The 20,302-nt window shown below is 36.2% G+C and overlaps 1 protein-coding gene across 2 annotated transcripts in view; it reads right to left on the bottom strand.

The window, feature by feature from the left end:
• Nucleotides 1-20,302, bottom strand: part of LOC150086722 (BRCA1-associated protein) — a 141,005-nt gene that overhangs the window by 107,438 nt on the left and 13,265 nt on the right. Inside the window, exons 2-4 of one of the 2 annotated variants that reach the window (XM_090372711.1) lie at nucleotides 9,492-9,665; nucleotides 4,736-4,801; nucleotides 3,773-4,556 (exon numbers count right to left, since the gene is read on the bottom strand). In XM_090372711.1, the coding sequence (XP_090228837.1) occupies nucleotides 3,773-4,556; nucleotides 4,736-4,801; nucleotides 9,492-9,665 (1,024 nt within the window). The remainder of the gene's footprint in view (nucleotides 1-3,772; nucleotides 4,557-4,735; nucleotides 4,802-9,491; nucleotides 9,666-20,302) is intronic. The other variant, XM_090372712.1, reaches the window with a different exon arrangement.

Here is a 20,302-nt window from a genome sequence, read left to right on the forward strand (position 1 = left end):
TCTGTAATTACTCATATTTAGCCTTTGATCCCCCTTTGTGAATTGTAGATATATTTCCACATCTCCAGTCCATGGGGACTTCCCCCGAGTCCAAGACTGCTCTCATAATTATGGCTAAGAGTTTGCTTACTTCCTTTGCCACCTCCTTTAACATAACTGGATGGATCCCGTCCACCCCAGTTGCCTTTCTTATGTTTAACTTCAACAATTCTCTTCCACTTTGCTCTCAGTTATAACAAAATCATTAAGCTCCCTGTTAGAGCTTAATAAACTTCTGTCCTCCACTTCCCCACAGAATTCCTCATACGGCAATGTAGATGCAAAATACTCATTCAGTTTGCCAGCTATCTGAGCAGGATCATCAACAGTCAACCCAACGATATCAAGTGGATCAATCTGATTCATACCCTTCCTTCTAGAGTTTTAAGTAAAAAAGTCCCTGCTGTTTTTCTTAGAAGCCTTTGCCACAGATTTCTCGCAATCTGCCTTCGTTAGTCTAACCTCCTTTGTGACTTGATTACAGACTTGATTATGTCTACCATAGGTTTTTGTATTTAATATATATGCATAATTTATATGCATATATATTAAATAATGCATCCCATGCATTTTTCTTCTCTGACGCAAGTTTCATTAGTTAATCTGACATCTATTTAGGCCTAAACCTGTAACAGTATTTCTTAATTGGTATGAAAAGCCTAGTAGCTTCCACAATTAATTCCTTGAATGCTTCCTATTTAGAATTTGATGTTGGTAACATCATCAGTTGGTACAATTGTACAGAATTTAAAAACTGTCTGAGACCACTGTAGTAACCTTTACGAAAGCAAAAACCCTTCCCTTTACCCTGATGATAGTTATATCTTTAAGTAAATCCCACATCAGTACATTACTACCTAGTGGTTACTTTATCTACAAATTCTTAATGCATGAATAATCACTGCTGATAACCAGATCAAAAGTATTATTCTCTCTGGTTGCTTCTTGAACATGCTGCTGCAGAAAAAAATCATCCGATAAATCCACAAAAGTGTTGCTAGTGTGCGAGTGACCAATCCACAAGTTCCAGTCAATATTTGGGAAGGTAAAATCCCCCATTATAAGACATTCTGATTTACTGGCCCACTCTATTTCCCTGTACAACTGTTCATTGTACTCATTAGGCCTATAATAAACTCCAATTCTCATTTTTGCTTTCCCAGTGTTTATGTCATGCCAAACTGACTCAATATTGCACTGTCCATCTATGTCAACTGAATACACTTCCTTAGATTTTATGTTTCATAACTAACAGCGTAACCCCTCCTCCCTTCCTATCCTTCTGTACACTCTGTACTCTGCAAATTCCAATTCTGTGTTCCCTATATCTGTGTGACACCAAGTCTGATATCCCAACAATATCTGCCTTTGATGTCTTGACCAGCACTTCAAATTCATCAAATTTATTTACTATACTCCTAGCATTGGTTCTTAATCTTAGTTACTCTAACACAGCCCATGTATTTATTTGTTCCATGATGATTCCCAACCAGTCCCTGAAACCCTCAGGGTTTCAGGGATTGGTTGCACTGCTTCTATTATTCTAATAGATGCAGTGCAAGAATCACTTTCACCTCATTTAGTCTGTGAATCCTCCTCCCAAGCTAGCAGTTTTCTGACACACCTAACACTGCCTCAATAGCATCAACAAACATTCTTGCACCCCTTCTATTTAAGTGTATCCCATCCCTGTAGAAGCAGTCTCTGCTGTTAACAAGCACAGATCATGCTGAGAAAAATTCTACCCTATGAGCCTTGCACAATCTCTCCAGGGCTGAACAAGGCTCTCATCATGTACTCCCTCCTATCGTGTCTGGGCAGAATTGCAGACACTTTCAAATTTAATCCTAACTCATGACTTTTTTCAACATTGACCTGTATTTGTTAAGTTAATCTGATCGTATGAATCAGAGTTGTACTACTCAATATGTTCTACATTGATAATAATATTAGTGAAATAATAAGAGGAGTTTACCTCAATATAGTGCGTAGAACACTTCCGTTTATTGCTGGAGAGACAGGAAGTGAATGAAATAGTCAATAAGAGTTTAAAAATTAATTAGATCGTATGAATCAGAGTTGTACTACTCAATATGTTCTACATTGATAATAATATTAGTGAAATAATAAGAGGAGTTTACCTCAATATAGTGGGTAGAACACTTCCGTTTACTGCTGAAGAGACAGGAAGTGAATGAAATAGTCAATAAGAGTTTAAAAATTAATTAGATTGTATGAATCAGAGTTGTACTACTCAATATGTTCTACGTTGATAATAATATTAGTGAAATAATAAGAGGAGTTTACCTCAATATTTACTAATGACATTAAGAGTAGGAGATCTGTAGATCTCCTACTCTTAATGCCATTAGTGAGTGCCAATGTGTACAATATCACCCTTTGTGCCCTTAAAAGATGATATCTGCTCTACGTCATCAACTTTTGCTCCTGGCAGACATACCCTGATCCTATTCCACCTATCCTTTTTACACAATATATTACCCGTCTCCTTGCCAATGGAGTCACCTACAATAACTAGCTCCTGTGGAATCAGCGCATTCTGCCTTGGAGATTGCCGCTGTGTTGCCTGATGCACAAGAGTGAGCTCTAGCATTGAGTTGGGCAGCTGAGAGCTTGATGGATCCCCCACTTTAATACCTTTGAGGGCATCTACCTGACTCTTCAAACTCTCCTAGGTGCCCATGAGAATGCTGAGTTGGCAACTAGCACACACAAAGACATCCTCCTTGGCTAGATCATGTCCTGTTCCAGAAAGGTCTACAAACATTTCACAAGTTGCACATGTTTTAGGCTGTGATGCATTGGAGAACTGTCCCCTTCAGTTCTCCCATGAGTCACAGCACTCCTGCTACTTTATACCCGTTTCTTTGCTGCTCTAGTCTGGGGCATGATATCCAATTGAATATTATCAATTAACAATGAAAATTAATAAATTTAATTAATTAATTATCAATATTACACTATCTAATAGATTCCTAAATACAGTGATACGTATTGTGCTATCTAGTTTTACATTAGAGCTACCTATTTACCACAATTAAAAATTTGAATTCCATACCACTCACTCTATACTATAACAATGGTGGCAAGATTTGAACGAAACAATGGTTTTAAGTACATTAAGTAGTAACCATGATGGTTATCTCTATCTAAATTAAAAATAAAAATAATGAGCATAACTAGGACATGATGCAAACTCACTCGCTTATAAGTCAGTTGAATTTTTCCACAGTCTGTGGCTTTTTAGTCCTAAATTTCTTGTCACCTAATAATATTCATAACAGTGAATTCATAGCCTTATTTTTTAAATTAAGTTTTTATGCATTATACTGATATTACAAAGAAACAGCATGGCTGAAATTTGCTCATCTTTTCTTCATGCTTTATGTAGATGGGATCATGATTTCATTATATTCGTGCGATAATTTTGTTTCTTACAGTTAAATATTAAATGTGTCAATTTGTCTGAGTGAAATTAGGGAAAGCAAAAAAAATTAGAAAAAGTTTTCAGATAACTGATATTTGAATAACTAGAATTCTAACTATACTTACATCAGTAAATATGAAAATATGAATTGAAAATCATAAATTGAGAGATCACACATAACTGCAGATGATGCAAGCAAAACATATACATATAACATGCTTTACTGATATATTTACCTGAAATTACAACACAATTTAACTTGGATTAAAAGAAAATTTCTCTTACTTTTCTTTATAAAGATGCAAGATTCCTTTTGTCACTTCAACAAAATGATTTCCAGAAAAGAATGGTATTTGTGACGATAATAATGGCCTTGTTCGTCTTTCTGTACTACAAATACTACTTTCAGAAAGAGCAGGAGAGTTTTCTTTATGTTTTACCTTATCACCCTCATAAGAAGATGAGGGTTCCTTATTACTAAATTGTTCCCCATCATTGCTCACTGAAAATGCTTCTTTAGTATTCAGCCTATTGCTTTCATGCTCAGAAGTTACTGATTCTTTACTAATTTTATTGAAATTATTATTAGAGGAAATTTCTTTCAGGCTTCCTTGGCATGCTTTTTCATTTACAGCTGAAAATTCATTCTTAACTGCAGCATTACCCTGTGTAAGATCTTTAGAACATGTATTTTTTTCTTGTTCTACAGAAATTTTTTTTTCATCAGATGAGTTTAATTCTGGCTTTATTTTATTACTCTTTTTATTTTCAGGATGTAATATAGACTGCCAATTTTGATTTGTGTTAGTACATGCATCTTTACTCTGGGGTACTGATGAATTTTGCCTCTGAGAATTTTCTGATGGAGGACACTGTTGAGATTCTAGTTCTTGATTACATAACTGGTTTTCTAAATTTTTTTCAATGTTACTTGTTCCACATTTATTGTTTTCTAATTGACTTTCAGTATGCATAACTGAAAGCTGATGGTTAGATTCAGTTACTGATACAGCAGGACCAGATGAATGTTCCTGTACACTTCCAGCAGGGTGGCTTTGTTCAAATTTATCTAAAATTATAAAAAATATTTTTATAATTTTTTATAATAACAAATAAAGCCAAAACATTTAAAAATTTAAATAAAAAAATTTTAAATATATAAAGAATGCTTTTTTAAATTAATATTACATTTCTTCAGTTTAAGCAACAATTTAACTGAAATTAGATCATTAACATATGTAGCAGGACCTGATGCAGCAGGACCAGATGAATGTTCCTGTACACTTCCAGCAGGGTGGCTTTGTTCAAATTTATCTAAAATTATAAAAAATATTTTTATAATTTTTTATAATAACAAATAAAGCCAAAACATTTAAAAATTTAAATAAAAAAATTTTAAATATATAAAGAATGCTTTTTTAAATTAATATTACATTTCTTCAGTTTAAGCAACAATTTAACTGAAATTAGATCATTAACATATGTAGAATCATAAACATTATATCACCTATTATTGACTACATTCTTGCATATCCTTTCCTGAAGGTATTGATAACAAAAAATTAGAGGTCCTGCAAAAGGATCTCTCTATCTGACAATTGCCCAAACTGCCCAACTGTCCATATTTAAGAAAAATATTCATCTTGCATCATAACATCCTTAACTAAATATATATATCCATGAAAGATAAGATAATGGCTGGTTTGGACTTGGTCAGTTTGCAGAAGCAAGGTGATACAGGGAGGTAGACAAAACTTATTTCAATGGGGGATGGGAAGAGCACACACACGTACACTGTTCACTGTAATGAGCTTTATTCATATTGTATATGCCAGGATTATGCAAGCCATATAAGCATACGAAGTACTACCCAAAAGTTCTCAAAATTTGAATGTTGCACGGGAACTACTTCTAGTACAGACTTGTGGCCCTAGGTAACACTGCATGCATCCTTTGTGAATCAGTGTGCCATGTGGCGTCAGGCTGGACAGAGTTATTGAATATTTATGCACAGTTCTTTGGTGGTGTGTTTTGCGTAGTTTGCAATTATTGTGATGGCGGATGTGAGAGAGCAACATATCTGCATCAAGTTTTGTTTCCTTCTTAACGATACAGCAGCAGAAACCCATAAGAAGTTGAAAAAAGCTTTTGGTGACACTGCTTTTGGCCAGACGCAGATCTATTATTGGTTTAACCGTTTTAAAAATGGTCGAATGTTAGTTGATGACGACGTTCACTCGGGGCATCCATCATCGAGCACCACCCCGGAAAATGTTGCATAAATTCAGGCAGTGATCCATGAAGACTGTAGGCATACCATCCACGACATTTGTGGCATTGTAGGACTATCGTATGGCACGTGTCAGTGGATTTTGTCAGACGAGTTGAACATGAGAAGGATTGCAGCCAAGTTCATGCCACGGTTACTGAGTGAAGACCAAAAGCAGCATCGCATGGAAGTTAGCAGAGATCTTCAAGAACGGGCCAGGAGTGATCAAAACTTTCTTTTTACGGTCATCACTGGTGATGAGAGTTAGGTATATGGGTATGACCCAGAAACCAAGCAACAATCATTCCAGTGGAAGAGCCTATCTTCGCCCCAACCGAAGAAAGCCTGACAAGTGAGGCTTTCATGTGAAGTCCATGCTGATCTGTTTTTTGGACATTGATGGGATTATCCAAAAGGAATTTGTCCCTCCTGGCCATACCATCAGTGCAAAGTTCTACTGTCATGTCCTGGGGCAGTTAAGGGAAGTCGTCAGGAGGAAACGTCCAGAGAAGTGTGCACAAAGAACTGGGTCCTTCATCATGACAACGTGCCACCTCGCACATCTCTCACTGTGGCACAGTTTTTGGAATCCAACAACGTGACAATCATCCCCCTATTCTCCAGACTTAACCCTTGCAACTTCTTCCTCTTCCCAAGAATGAAAATCAAGCCGAAGGGTCAAAAATTTGACAGCGTAGAGGATATCCAAACGGAATAGCAGACAGTGCTGAACACTATGGCAAAGGAGGATTTTCAGGATGCATTCAAATCATAGGAGAAGCACTGGGATCAGTGTTTACACTTTCAAGGGGACTACTTCGAAGGTGATGGTGTGAATAAGACCCAGGGTGAGTTTAATTTTTTTATAAATACATTTCAGGAACTTTTGAGTAGCACCTCATATATCAAGTTTTGTGTACATACCTGGAAAACACTTTCTTACAAATTCCAATATCTGATGTTTGCTTATTCAAATTGTCAATTCTGGCACATGCAGCATGGAAACACTTTGATGAAGGGTATACACATCTACCTTTTTTAGCTTCCAAAAACTGCGACCGCATAAATGAACCACCGAATGAATCAAAAATAACTGCATGAAGTGCGATTAGAAAGCAGTGGCCAATGCAGGTTTTTAGCTAGAAGCACAACACAACACAAGGGTACATTACTTTTCAATAAACTGTCTCTCTTTCTAAATACACAATTCCCAATCAATAAGCTTTGGAAAATTCACCATTGCCAATATGCTCAGCATACTGGTAAACAGAAGAACCTGAGAGCAGGTGCAATTTTCAAACTTCCGACCATATGGACCTCCATTTTGGGGAAGAGCCAAAAGTCTGAAGTAAGACTTTGAGTAAGAAGGTTGCTCAATATTCAATATGGTTGTCAGTTAAAAATGTTGATACTTGCCAGAAGTGACAGGGAGGTGCATGGTCAAGATGCAAGATGAATCCAATTCTTGAATGTGAGCATTTTTGGACAACTGCTAGTTGGAGATGCTTCTGTAGAAAATCTATGTATGCATTACCAGTAACTGTGGTACTTTCAGGAAAAAGGTATGCAAGAATAAGTCAATGTCCTTGGACCACCAAAATGTGCATCATCATCAGCACCATATGGCCCAATTTAAAATTATTCATGTAATACCTCACAGTCCATTCCCCACCATGCGGTCTGCTTAGACAGTTATCTTGCTTTAAACCAAGTAATAATTACTTGGTTTAAAGCAAGATATGAATAAACAAATGAATGAACTGCTGTGATTTATTTACAGTATTACTGTATGCAAGACATTGTTTATAAAAGAATGAATATATAATTCAATAAAGTAAATAACAAACATCTCAATAATGAATAAAACTCTTAATCCTACTCTTACATTAAGTTAATACGGGGACTTTGTTTAAATTTGTATCACTTTAACACATTCTAAATGAAATATAACAATGCTTGGATAATATACAAAAACATGATGATAGTTATGTGCACTCAGCACGATTATCACTATGAGCAAAGTAACAGTTTATAATGCTTCCTTCTTGTAGTCAATACAGCTTTAATTTACTGCAGGATAGTTGAAAAGCCAATTTTCTCAATCCTGAATCTACTTTATAAATAATTGGAATACATATACTTGCAGATTTACAAGTTTTCACTTGAAAGCAATATAGAGTCTCTTACTAAAAAGACAGAAAACTAAATCAAAACTCATGTACATTACCTGCATTTGATTTTACTCATGAAGAGATATTCTCCCTGAAGACTTGAGTATTCAACTCTATGACTTGGGCTTATTAGAGACAAATACCATCATCCATGGTTCTGCCTAAGTTCCTAATATATTTTTTAAATTATATAGCATCACCTAAAAAAAAAAAAAAAGAGATGAATTTGCTATATATTTAAAAACCCGAGACACTGCCAGATGTCCTGACAAGGTTATCGCCTTCAGTTTACAGTGAGAGCAGAATGTCTCTTCATGACCAAAAATGAATGCAGGTTATGTGCACAAATTTTGATTTCATTTCAACTGCTGTGCTGAAATACCCCTGCAATAATATAGGTATTGAGGCAGCAATATTTCCTACTGTCAATCATTCTGATTAGCTTCAATGAGTTAAATAAGCAAACAAACTTCTGGCAGACAAGTCATCCACCATTCCTCTATACTGAGAAGAATATCCAAAATTAATTCCCAAGGAATAAATACTGACAAATAGATTAAGTATATATGGGTCAGAGTTAAAATTTACAATAGTTATTCATATAAAACCAAGGAGGTGTTGCCAATTTCTCTCATAATATACCATTATGAGAGATATATATAAAAATTCCATTATCAATAAAATAAATATCATGTTTACCAGAGTAAAATGATATGAAACTGTCACACCCAGTTGAGAGCTTCATTTTTTTTTTTCGTTAATATTAATGCAGATATGGTGTGATATTAATTTTAAAAAAATTTGAGAGCCAATATTTTATGGAAGGAACCAAATTTGTCTTCAATACTTAAAGTACAACACTTGAATAGGTGTGTATTTTTACTTTACCTTTTTACTTTAATAAAAGTGAGAGAAAATAGCAAAAGAATTTGGTTTTAGGTATAGAAGTATAACCAATTTATAATTAATCTGTCCAGTACAATCGTGTTTTAACTTGTGGTAAATTGGCATTACTTATTTCCAGTCTTTCTCTTTAATTAATGCAATCTTATAAGTGGTGTCTGCTGTCATAGTTGCCATTTCCTAAACTATTTGTTATGAATGTGTAACTAGCAAATTTTTCTTTTGGCTGGTGCAGCATAAGCCTCAGGCTTCCTTGCACCATATGGCTAATAATAATGAATGTATTAGTAAAAAAAATCAGGCTATTCCCATAAAATAAAATATTTACATGAGATGAATAATTCTCAGATCAATAAGGTGCTGAAAACTGTATTTGCAAAGGCTGTTTAAATTGGTCAAAGACATTCAAGTAGGACTCTGAATCAATTTTTGGATCAATAATTCAAAATTCTACATTTCTGGAATCATAATTTATGTTGTAACTTTATAGAATAACAGCATAATTTATGATCAATTGTACTTATTAACAGAATAAAATAAAACTACCAAATAAAATTAAATGCAAAATAATAATGCGCATAAAACTGCATGATAATAAGTAACAATAATAAAATTAGAAATAAAAAATGGTAAAATGGGACACATGGATAGCAAAACATACCAACATCAGTAAGAGTTTCAACAGTAATTTCACGAAGTTCACGAGATCCTCTATAGTTCCTTTGCAAATTTTCATCCTTTTTATCATTTTCTTCCACATCTTTTTTGACTTCTTTTTCTACCTGTGATCCTTGATATGATTCCAATAAAGACATATTCCTCTTCAGTTTTGAAGCTTAAAAAAATAAATTAAAAATATAATATGAATTTCCAATGATGGGCTTTAAAAATAAATACATTATATGCATTTACAAATCTACAGCTGGGAAAAAAAAAAAAAAAACTGTGGGAGAAACAGAACTCAGAAACCGTGTCCTTCATAACACAGGTGATTGAAGTTTAGCATTGTGGTTTAAAGTGCAGTGTCCTCGTCCTTCATGACACTGATAATCAAAGTTCAGCACTGCATTTTAAAGTTCAGAGTGTCTTTCTGAAGGTAGCTCCAAGGATGAACAATATCAAGATTAAGTGGCCACCAATTTGCCAATCCCAGTCTCACACAAATATATTATAAAAAATGGTACAAGCCATTTAACTTGTTGGCAGACATGTAAATCATAAGTAAAATTACTTTCAAAGGTCAATAAACAAATTTCAATAAACATTTCATATTTTAATTAAAGAAATTCTAGAAAAACTTATTTTGAAAAAGAGATGCATAGGTTTTAGAGCATGAGAAACAAAAAATAACAAGTTAGCTAATGTACACAGTGCATTAGCATTTCAGGCGCATTAGACTTTTATTTCTTAAATTAATTTAATTTTTTCTCTTTCTGTGATTATTAGAAGTGAAAAGTAAACTAATTATCTTGTTATCAATTAATTACTAATTGAGCATCTAAAAATACATAACACTGTTTTCACACTTCATTGTACTTACCTCCTAATATAATATTCATTTGATATTTTGTAATATTTTATAATGAACAGTACATGAAATGCAACACTTATTTCAGGCTCTGTGATTTAATAAATTAAACAATTAAAGTATACTCTCAAACCTTTAATTTACTTATTTCTTCCTGGATTTTAATATTTTTGCCGTGATTAATATAATAAGTCAATAGTGATATATATGCAAAAAAATAAATAATAATTGACAGATTTCTATTGGTCTAATTTTAATGAAATTTGGGATAGCTTGACATATTCTAAAAAACAGTCCAATATAAAATTTCAAGAAAATCCATCTGCTGGAAGTCAAGTTATTTGATGCAGTTGTATAGAGAGAGATGGACCAAACATTGTGAAGACAACAGGCACTATATGCTAATGTGCCAAAAACAGTGGGAACCATTTTGATCTGTCTTTTTTATTACACAGGTTAATGGCAAGACTTAGAAAGTCCCTCATGAAATGAAATAATTAAATTCTCCAGCAATTTTATAGTATGCAAACAAAAATGCATAAATACTGATATATTTCTTGTGTGTTTACATTCACAACTAATGATTGTTGAGCAGATAACTTTCCTGTTGTGAGAAGGAAGTATGGAGAGAGAGAAAAAAAAAAACTGATTTATTAAAAATCTCTTTGTGGTTGTGATCTCAGGGCTGGGGTTCTGACCATACAATAAGTAGAAACAGATGCTTCCTTTTCAACATAATGTACAATAAAGACTAAGCTTTTCATCATCTGAGGGCTGCATTGGTATACTTTTTCTTTTGCAAGTCCCTGCTATTTCTGCAAGAATCAACCATTCAACATCAATTTTTCTTAGAAACAGTTAATTTTCTTGACTAATCCTGACCACAAAAATAAAGGAGAGATTGCACTTGTTTTCATGAAAGGAAGTAAAACTGAAATTATGAGAAGTCTTTGGTTAGAATTGTGAAGAAAAGTAGCAAAGAAACCTTTGCTAATATCAACACTAAAGGAAAGGGAAGAACCATGCTGATCCTCTGGATATGAATAGCATAACTATTGATGATTTTATACAGGTTGTTAACAAACTGAATAAATATTTTTCATTTACATTCATACGTGAAGATGTTTTTAGGTACAAGGATACTAGAAAATATCTAACTCTAATTGGAAGCTAAATGATTTTTTGTGATAACTGAGGAGAGTGGAAGAGGAATTGTTGAAGCTAAAAGTAAGGACGGGACGAGATCTATTAAAAGTAGAAGCAAAAAAAGTAAGCAAACCTTTAGCCATTATCGTGAGAGGGAAGTAACTATAGAATGGAGATGTGCAAATGTCTCTTCTATTCACAGAGTGGGAAAAAGGGCAAACTGAGTAATTAGAGACCTGTAAATTTGATAACATCTGTGCCAACAAAAGGCGATATTGTTGTACATGTTGTTGCTAATGCAATTAAGGTAGAAGATCTGAGGCCTTACTTAACAAGTACAGGGCAATTTTGAGAAAAGTCAGGAGTTAGGGTTAAATTTGAAAGTGTGCAATTATGCTGAGATACAGCAGGCAAGACATGATTAGAGAGCTGAGTAAATCAATTCAGCCTTGGAGACATTGTGCAAGGCTATGGGATAAAACTTTTCTCAACGGAGTCCGTGATTGTCAACAGAAGAGACTGCTAGAAAGGGTGCAAGAATATTTGCCGATGCTATTGAGGCAGTGTTAGGTGGGTCGGAAAACTGCTAGGTTGGGGAATATACTGACTAATAGATTAATAGGCAGAAGTGAAAGTTATCCTTGTACTGCTTCTACTGAAACATGCAGCAGCCTGGAAAGCAAAGTACCAGGGAGTTCAAGGGCTGCTGTGGGTCATCGTGGAAAAGGAAATACACAGGTTGTGTTAGGATAACTAAGAGTAAGAACAGGTGCATGTATATTTGCATGTTAACCAATGCAGAGACAGTGTCACTCAGATATAATGCATTTCAATATGGAGAGTACAATGCATACAGAAAGGACAGGCAAAACAGAAAAGGGGAAGGGGTTATACTCTGAGTTAAGAACCACATAAAATGTAAGACAGTGCATCCACAGATGATCAGTGCAATGTTGAATCAGTTTGGTGTGACATAAGCACTGGAAAAACAAAAATAAGAGTAAAAGTGTATTATAAGCTGAATGACTGTGATGAGTGCAACAAACAACTGTACAGAGAAATAGTGGGCCAGTAAATCAGAATGTCTTATAAAAGTGAATTTTAACTTTACAGATACTGACTGGAACTTGTGGATTGGTCACTCACACACTAGCAACACTTTTGTGGATTTATTGGATACTGTTTCTAGAGCAGCATGTTAGAGAGGCAACAAGAGAGAGCAATACTCTTGATCTGGTTCAGCAGTGATTCTTCATGCATTAAAAATCTGCAGATAAAAGATTCACTAGGTAGCAGTGATCAGTGTATTGATGTGGAATTTACTTAAAGATGTAACTACCATCGAGGGTAATGGAAAGGGTTTACAGTGGTCTCAGATAGTTTTTAAATTCTATACAGTGGGACCAACTAATGATGTTACCAACAAGTTCTAAATAGGAAGCATTCAGAGAAATAATTATAGAAGTTACTTGGCTTTTCATATCAACTAAGAAATACTGTTCAAGGCCTAAATGGATGACAGATGAACTACAGAGACGTATGGCAGAGAAGAAAAAAGCATGGGATGCATATAAATTATCAGATGATACAGAAGCCTATGGCAGGTATAAACTAGTCTGCAACCAAGTCACAAAGAAGGTTAGGTGAGCCAAGACAAATTATGAAAAGTCTCTGGCAAACAATACCATGAAAAGCAACAAAGACTTCTTTACTTATGTTAAACAGTAGAAGGAAGGAGTTGAATCACATTGGTCCAGTTGATGTTGATTGTTTAACTGTTGATGATCTTGTTCAGGTTGCTGGCAGGCTGAATAGGTATTTTGCATCTACATTCGAGCATGAGGGATTCTTTAGGGAGGGGGATGCCAGACTTTTGGCAAACTTTAACAGGCAGCTAAATGATTTTGTAAAAACTGATGGGAGTGGAAGAGAAATTGTTGAAGTTAAACATAAAAAAGGCACCTGGGGGGGATAAGATCTATTCAATCATATTAAGGGAGGCAGCAAAGGAGGTGAGCAAACTCTTAGCCATAATTATGAAAGCATCCTTGGACTCGGGGGAGGTTCCCAAGTACTGGAGACGTGCAAATGTATCCCTAATTCACAAAAGGTGACACGAGTAATTATAGACCTATTAGTTAAAATTCTGTTCTGAGGAAAATAACTGAATCACTGGTTAAAGAAGCACTGCATGATTATCTGCACAAGACTGCAGTTATAGTTCAGACACAGCATGGGTCTGAACTATAACTGCAGTCTTGTTTTTAAGGGGAAGTCTTTTTTTCTGACCAATTTGATTGGATACTACACTGTGGTCACAAAGGAACTGTATGCAAAAAATAATTTTGATATCATATACAGGAACTCCCTGACTTATGTAATACCCGACTTATGCAAATTCTACTTTACGTAAGTTTTTGCTGGCTGGTGCAAACTGCAAAAAATATGGAAACATATTTTGCATCTGTAGGGATAAATGGAGCTTTTGTAAAAATATTGTAATGTGAACCCAACAACATTTTAATTTTTTTTTTTGTAATTCGTTCCAAGTCCTTGGAAGTTGAAAATTTCGCTATATTACTAAGCTATTTCTTTCTAAAAGGTCATATTTATAATGGAAATTGCACTAAATTTTCATCGTTATCATATGTTCCATTATAAGAATCAATTTTGAACGCCTTTGTGATATTTTTCTAAAACACACTTCTGGAGGTCACAACCAAAAAACAATAAAAACAATTTGCACTTTCCGGTTTATTGGGATTTTCTGTTGGCGCAATGTATTATAAATGGTAGTAAATTCGATCTTATTGTATTTGCGATAATCCCGATAACTGGAATTCTGTGGGTTTTTACGTTATGGTGAAATGTGTTACTCTGAAATCTTCAATCATATAAAAAACAAATTTTCAGAAACTTCTCTTCATTCCTATTTACTTATTACAATGGTGAAGGGAAAGGGACCAACAGAAAGTGCAAGTGCTGGGAGTGCCAGGAAATGAAACAAAATTGTTTTAGAAATTAAGATTTTAGAAATTAGAAATTAAGAAGTATGAAGCAGGACAAAGTTTGTCATCTACTGCAAGGGAATTAGGTCTCACAGCTTCAACAGTGAATGCTATTTCAAAGGATGGTGTGCATATAAAAGAACATGTCAAAGGATCGACGCACTTAAGATCAACAGTGATCACAAAACAGTGTTCAGGTGCTATATCAAAGATGGAACAGCTATTAATAATATGGATAGAAAATCAGATTCAGAAGCAAGTGCCCCTGAGTCCAATGGCCATTCAAGCAAAAGCAAGAAGTATTTATGAAGATATTAAGGATAGGTACGGCGAACCCCAAGCCAAGTTCGTGGCAAGCGACGGGTGGTTTAATAGGTTCAAGCATTATGCTGGTTTCCAAAACATTTAAGTACGTGGTGAAGTTGCCAGTGCTGATTCTGCAGCTGCAGAGAAATTTTGTGATATGTTGGAAAATATTATTGACGAAGGCATCTGTTCAACGCAGCAAATTTTTAACATTGACAAGACTGCTCTGCATTGGAAAAAAATGCCAGATCGAACATACATTGCCAAAAAGGAAAAGACAATGCCAGGTTTCAAGGCTTCAAAAGATAGGGCCACGCTCTTGCTTGGGGCTAATGAAATGGGAGATTACAGATTAAAACCACTGCTTGTGTACCATTCTGGAAATTCTCATGCATTTAAGGGCATCAATAAAGCCACCCTACCCGTGCATTTCCAATTGAACCAGAGAGCATGGATAACAATATCTCTCTTTGAGGATCGGTTTAAATGCTGCTTCATTCCTGAGGGTGAAAAATATTGTAAAGACAATGACGTTCCTTTCAAGATTTTGCTTCTATTAGATAATGCTCCCGGACATCCTACACATCTAGATGATTTTAATTTGAACGTGAGAGTCATATTTCTACTGCCAAACATGACTTCACTCATCCAACCTACGGATTGGGGTGTTATTTCGAATTTAAAAGCATACTATTTACGCACATTTGCTCAGGCATTGTCTGCAGTAGACAGTGAGAAAAATTTTACATCAAGAGACTTTTGGAAATCTTACAATATTTATCACGTCATCTTAAACATTAATAAGGCTTGGGCAGAAATTATTAAAGTTGTTTAAATGGGGTGTGGAAGAAAATATGCCCACGGCATGTAAAAGGCTTTGAAAAAGATGAATCACATGAAGAGGTTACAGATAAGATTGTAAAGGTTGCTTGTTATTGTTTTGTTATTTGGTTTTTAGGAGCATTAGCAACTAAGGCCATATTGCTCCGGGATATGCGGTGGTCATTCCCTGACCTTTCCGCATCCTTCATATTTGGTGGTTACAGGCTCGAACCCCAGTCTAATCAAGAAGCGTGTTCTACGCACTGCCCTTCCCACCTGGCTATGGAGGCGCCTGTAAAGGTTGCAGAGCTACTTCAGTTGGAGGCTGTTGCCAAAGACATGGAGGAATTAATAGAGGAAGAAGAGAAGGAATTATCTAAAGAAGAACTTATTGACTTGCAGGCAGCGATAGTGAAAGAAGAAAATGGTGACACAAAGCCCAAGAAGAACCAAACGAGGAGCCGAGATGCTTCATTACCAGAGAGATGGCAATGGCAAGGTTTTCTTTTAAGAATCGTTTGACAGCAAATGATTCTTAAAAGTTAACAGAAGGGTGAATGATATGCTTGCTTGCTACAAAGAAATCTACGATGAAAAGAAAAAAAGCCACCACCCAGTCATCCATTAATATGGTCTTTCATAAGGTTGAGCGGCAGATCCCTTCTAAATCTCAACAGCCCTCAACCTCTGCAGCAGCATATTTATCAGCTGAAGATGACAATTCTGGAAACGATGCTCGAGAGGTGAAACTTACAGACATTATGCCTGTCTCCTGTCTCCTCTCTTTTTTTTGTAATTTTATAATTTTTAAATTTTTTTATATTGCATGCTTTTGTAATTTTTCCTGCGCATGAGATAAAAAATTGCATAAATACGATAAATAATTCTATTCGCATGTTCGTCAAACATTTCTTTTTTGATTCAATCAGTTCAGTGAGCACAGTTGCAAGTGCTGCACAAGCATGGGGGAAATTCCGACTTATGTAAAATCCAACTTACGTAGAGTTCTGCGGAATGCAACCCCTACGTTAATCAGAGAGTGGATGTACTTAGATTTTAGGAAAGCTTTTGATACTGTTGCACATAAGACTGTTGTATAAATTGGAGCAGTGTGGCATTAAGGGCAAGTTTCTGCTATGGATAAAGAGGGTTGAGTGGGAGAAGATAGAGTGCTAATCAATGGGCACTGCTCTTCATGGACTAATAAGATTAGTCCACGAAGGAATCCTACAGGTGCTGGGCCCATTGTTGCTTTCTGTATTTATTAATGATATTGGAGAGGGTATATCACACGTAATTTCTAAGTTTGCAGATGATACAAAGAAGATTGGCAGGATATTTACTGACAGCAATGCAGGTATGCTGCTGTTATTGCAACAGCAGCATAGAAAAATATTATATCTGGACTGAGAAATGACAATTGAAGTTTAACATTGACAAATGCAAGAAACTGCATATGGGTAGCAGTAGTCCAGAGTCACTATACTCAGGATAGTGGAAAATGAAAAGGGCCAGGAGGTAATTGTGTGGTCTGATATGAAGTTCTCTGATCAGTGCAGACAGGCTACCAGAACAACTCACGGGGTTTTGTCAGTGATAAACAGGAATTTGGCTAGTAGGGATAAGGAGGTGATTATCCTATAGTATAAGGCAACGGTCGGGCTACATCTCGAGTACAGCATACAGGTCTGGTGGCCTCATTTCAGGAAGGATGTAGAGCTCTTGGAACGGGTACAAATATGGGCAACAAGATTAGCGAAGGGAACAAAGGGGTGCTCCTACCAAGAAAGGCTTCAGTTCTGCAAATTACAGTGTCTAGAGATCAGGCACCTGTGAGGTAATCTGACTGAGGTGTTTAAGGCTTTGAATGGCTCGAACAAACTCAATGCTGCCAGGATTCTTCCTCTTGCTCAGACTATGCACATCAGGGGGCATAAATTCAATTTGAGGAAGGATAGTTGCAAAACAGATGTGCAGAAGGCAGTTGATTGTTGGAACAAGCTTCCATCCATTGCTGTGGAGGTGAATAGTTTGAATAAATTCAAGAACTAGACAAATTATTAGAGGGAATGGATAGGTGAAATGGTAAATTTTTTTTGGCTAATGCTGCATAAGCTTGATTTCTTGCATAATTTGCTGCTATTAATAATACTAAAGAAAATAACAGATTTAGTTAGCATTAGTAGAGGCATATGATGCAAGAAAGCAAGCTTATTCAGCATCAGCCAAAAAAAAAAAAAAAAAAAAAAAAAAACACAACACTCCCATTTCACCCCTCCGTTTGTTCGAAATACCTGTCCAGTTGAGCCTTAAATTTGTTTAGGCTATCAATTTCAACAAGTGATGGAAGTCGGTTCCACCAACCAACCACCCGCTGGCCAAAGGCAAATTTCCGCACATCTATCCGACATCCGTCCTTGCTCAATTTGAATTTATGCCCTCTGAGGTGATTATTCTGAGCAAGATGAAGAATCCCATTGGCATTGAGCATGCTCAAACCATTCAAAGCCTTATACACTTCTATCAGATCACCTCGCCGGTGCCTAGTCTCCAGACTCTGTAATTTGCATATCTTCAGCCTTTCTTCGTAAGAGCAACCCTTTGTTCCATTCACTAATCTTGTTGCCCTTCTCTGTACCCGTTCCAGCAGCTCTACATCCTTCTTGAAATGAGGCCTCCAGACCTGTATACAGTACTCAAGATGTGGCCTAACCATTGCCTTATACAAGGGAATAATCACCTCCTTATCCCTGCTAGAAAAATTCCTGTATATCATTGACAAGACACCATGAGCTACTCTTGCAGCTCGCCTGCACTGCTCACAGAACTTCATATCTGCCTGCACCATTACCCCCAGGTCCTTTTCATTCTCCACCACTGTCAGTGTAGTACCGCAGAGTTGATACGTTGCTCTAGGGTTACTGTTTCCCATATGTAGTACTTTACATTTGTCAATATTAAACTTCATTTGCCACCTCTCAGCCCATCTGTTCAACCTTTCCAGATCCTGTTGCAGCAGCATAGCGTCAGTAGTGTCCTTAACAACCCTGCCAACCTTTGTATCATCTGCAAACTTGGACATTAAACTTGATATACCATCATTAATATCATTCATAAACACCGAAAACAACAACGGACCCAACACTGAACCCTGAGGAACTCCACTAATAACATTAGTCCACGTTGAGCAGTGTCCATTGATTACCACTCTCTGTCTTCTGCCACACAACCATCCCCTTATCCATAGCAGCAATTTGCCTCCAATGCCACACTGCTCCAATTTGTGCAGCAGTCTTCCATGTGCAACAGTATCAAAAGCCTTTCTAAGATCCAAATATATAATATCAAAGTTATTCCCTGCATCCAGTTCTTTTGTGACTACATCATAGTATCCAATCAAATTGGTCAGGCAAGACCTGCCCTTAACAAAACCATGCTGCGTCTGAGCTATAACTGAATTCTTGTCTAGATGATCCTGCAGTGCTTCTTTAACCAGTGCCTCCATTAATTTACCTGGAACAGAAGTTAAACTAACAGGTCTATAATTACTTGTGTCAGCCTTTGATCCTCCTTTGTGAATTGGGGTTACATTTGCACATCTCCAGTCTATGGGTACCTCCCCTGAGTCCAAAGAAGCTCTCATAATTATGGCTAGGGGTTTGCTTACTTCCTTTGCTGCCTCCTTTAATATAACTGGATAGATCCCATCCACCCCAGGTGCCTTTTTTATGTTTATCCTCAACAATCTCTCCTCCACTTTCCTCTCAGTTATTACAAAATCATCTAGCTCACTGCCAATGTTTACTTTACCTATGTCATTCTCCTTCCTGAATAACTCCTCATGCGTGAATGTAGATGAAAAATACTCATTTAGATTGTTAGCCACCTGAGCAGGATAATCAACAGTTGAACCATCAATATCCAGTGGACCAATCTGATTCATCCCTTTCCTTCTTGAGTTTAAATAGGTAAAGAACTCTTTTCTGTTTTTCTTTGCATCCTTTGCCAAGGATTTTTCGTAGTCTGCCTTTGCCTGCCTAATCTCCTTTGTGACTTGGTTACAGACCAACTTATATCTATCATAGGCTTCCAAGTCACCCATTAATTTGTATGTATCCCATGGATTTTTCTTCTCTGCCACATGTCTCATTAGTTCATCTGACAACCATTTAGGCCTAAACCTTGAACAATATTTCTTAGTTGGTATGTAAAGCCTGGTAGCTTCCATGATTAGTTCCTTGAATGCTTCCCATTTTGAGTTTGCTGTTGGTAACATCATCAGTTGGTCCCACTGTATAGAATTTAAATACTGTCTCAGACCATCATAGTCGCCTTTACGAAAACAAAAACCCTCCCCTTTACCTCTGATGGTAATTACCTCCTTGAGTAAATCCCACTTCAACACACTGTGATCACTGCCACCTAGTGGTTCATTTATCTGCAGATTCTTAATGCATGAAGAATCACTACTGATAATCAGATCAAGAGTATTGCTCCCTCTTGTTGCCTCACGAACATGCTGATGTAGAAAAGAAATCATCCAATAAATCCACAAAAGCCTTGCTAGTGTGTGAGTGACCAACCCACAAATTCCAGTCAATATCTGGGAAATTAAAATCCCCCATTATAAGACTCTCTGATTTACTGGCCCACTCTATTTCC

Source organism: Mastigoproctus giganteus, chromosome 4 (genome assembly GCF_048544385.1).
Source record: "Mastigoproctus giganteus isolate SK-2022 chromosome 4, ASM4854438v1, whole genome shotgun sequence".
NCBI classification, from domain to species: domain Eukaryota; kingdom Metazoa; phylum Arthropoda; class Arachnida; order Uropygi; family Thelyphonidae; genus Mastigoproctus; species Mastigoproctus giganteus.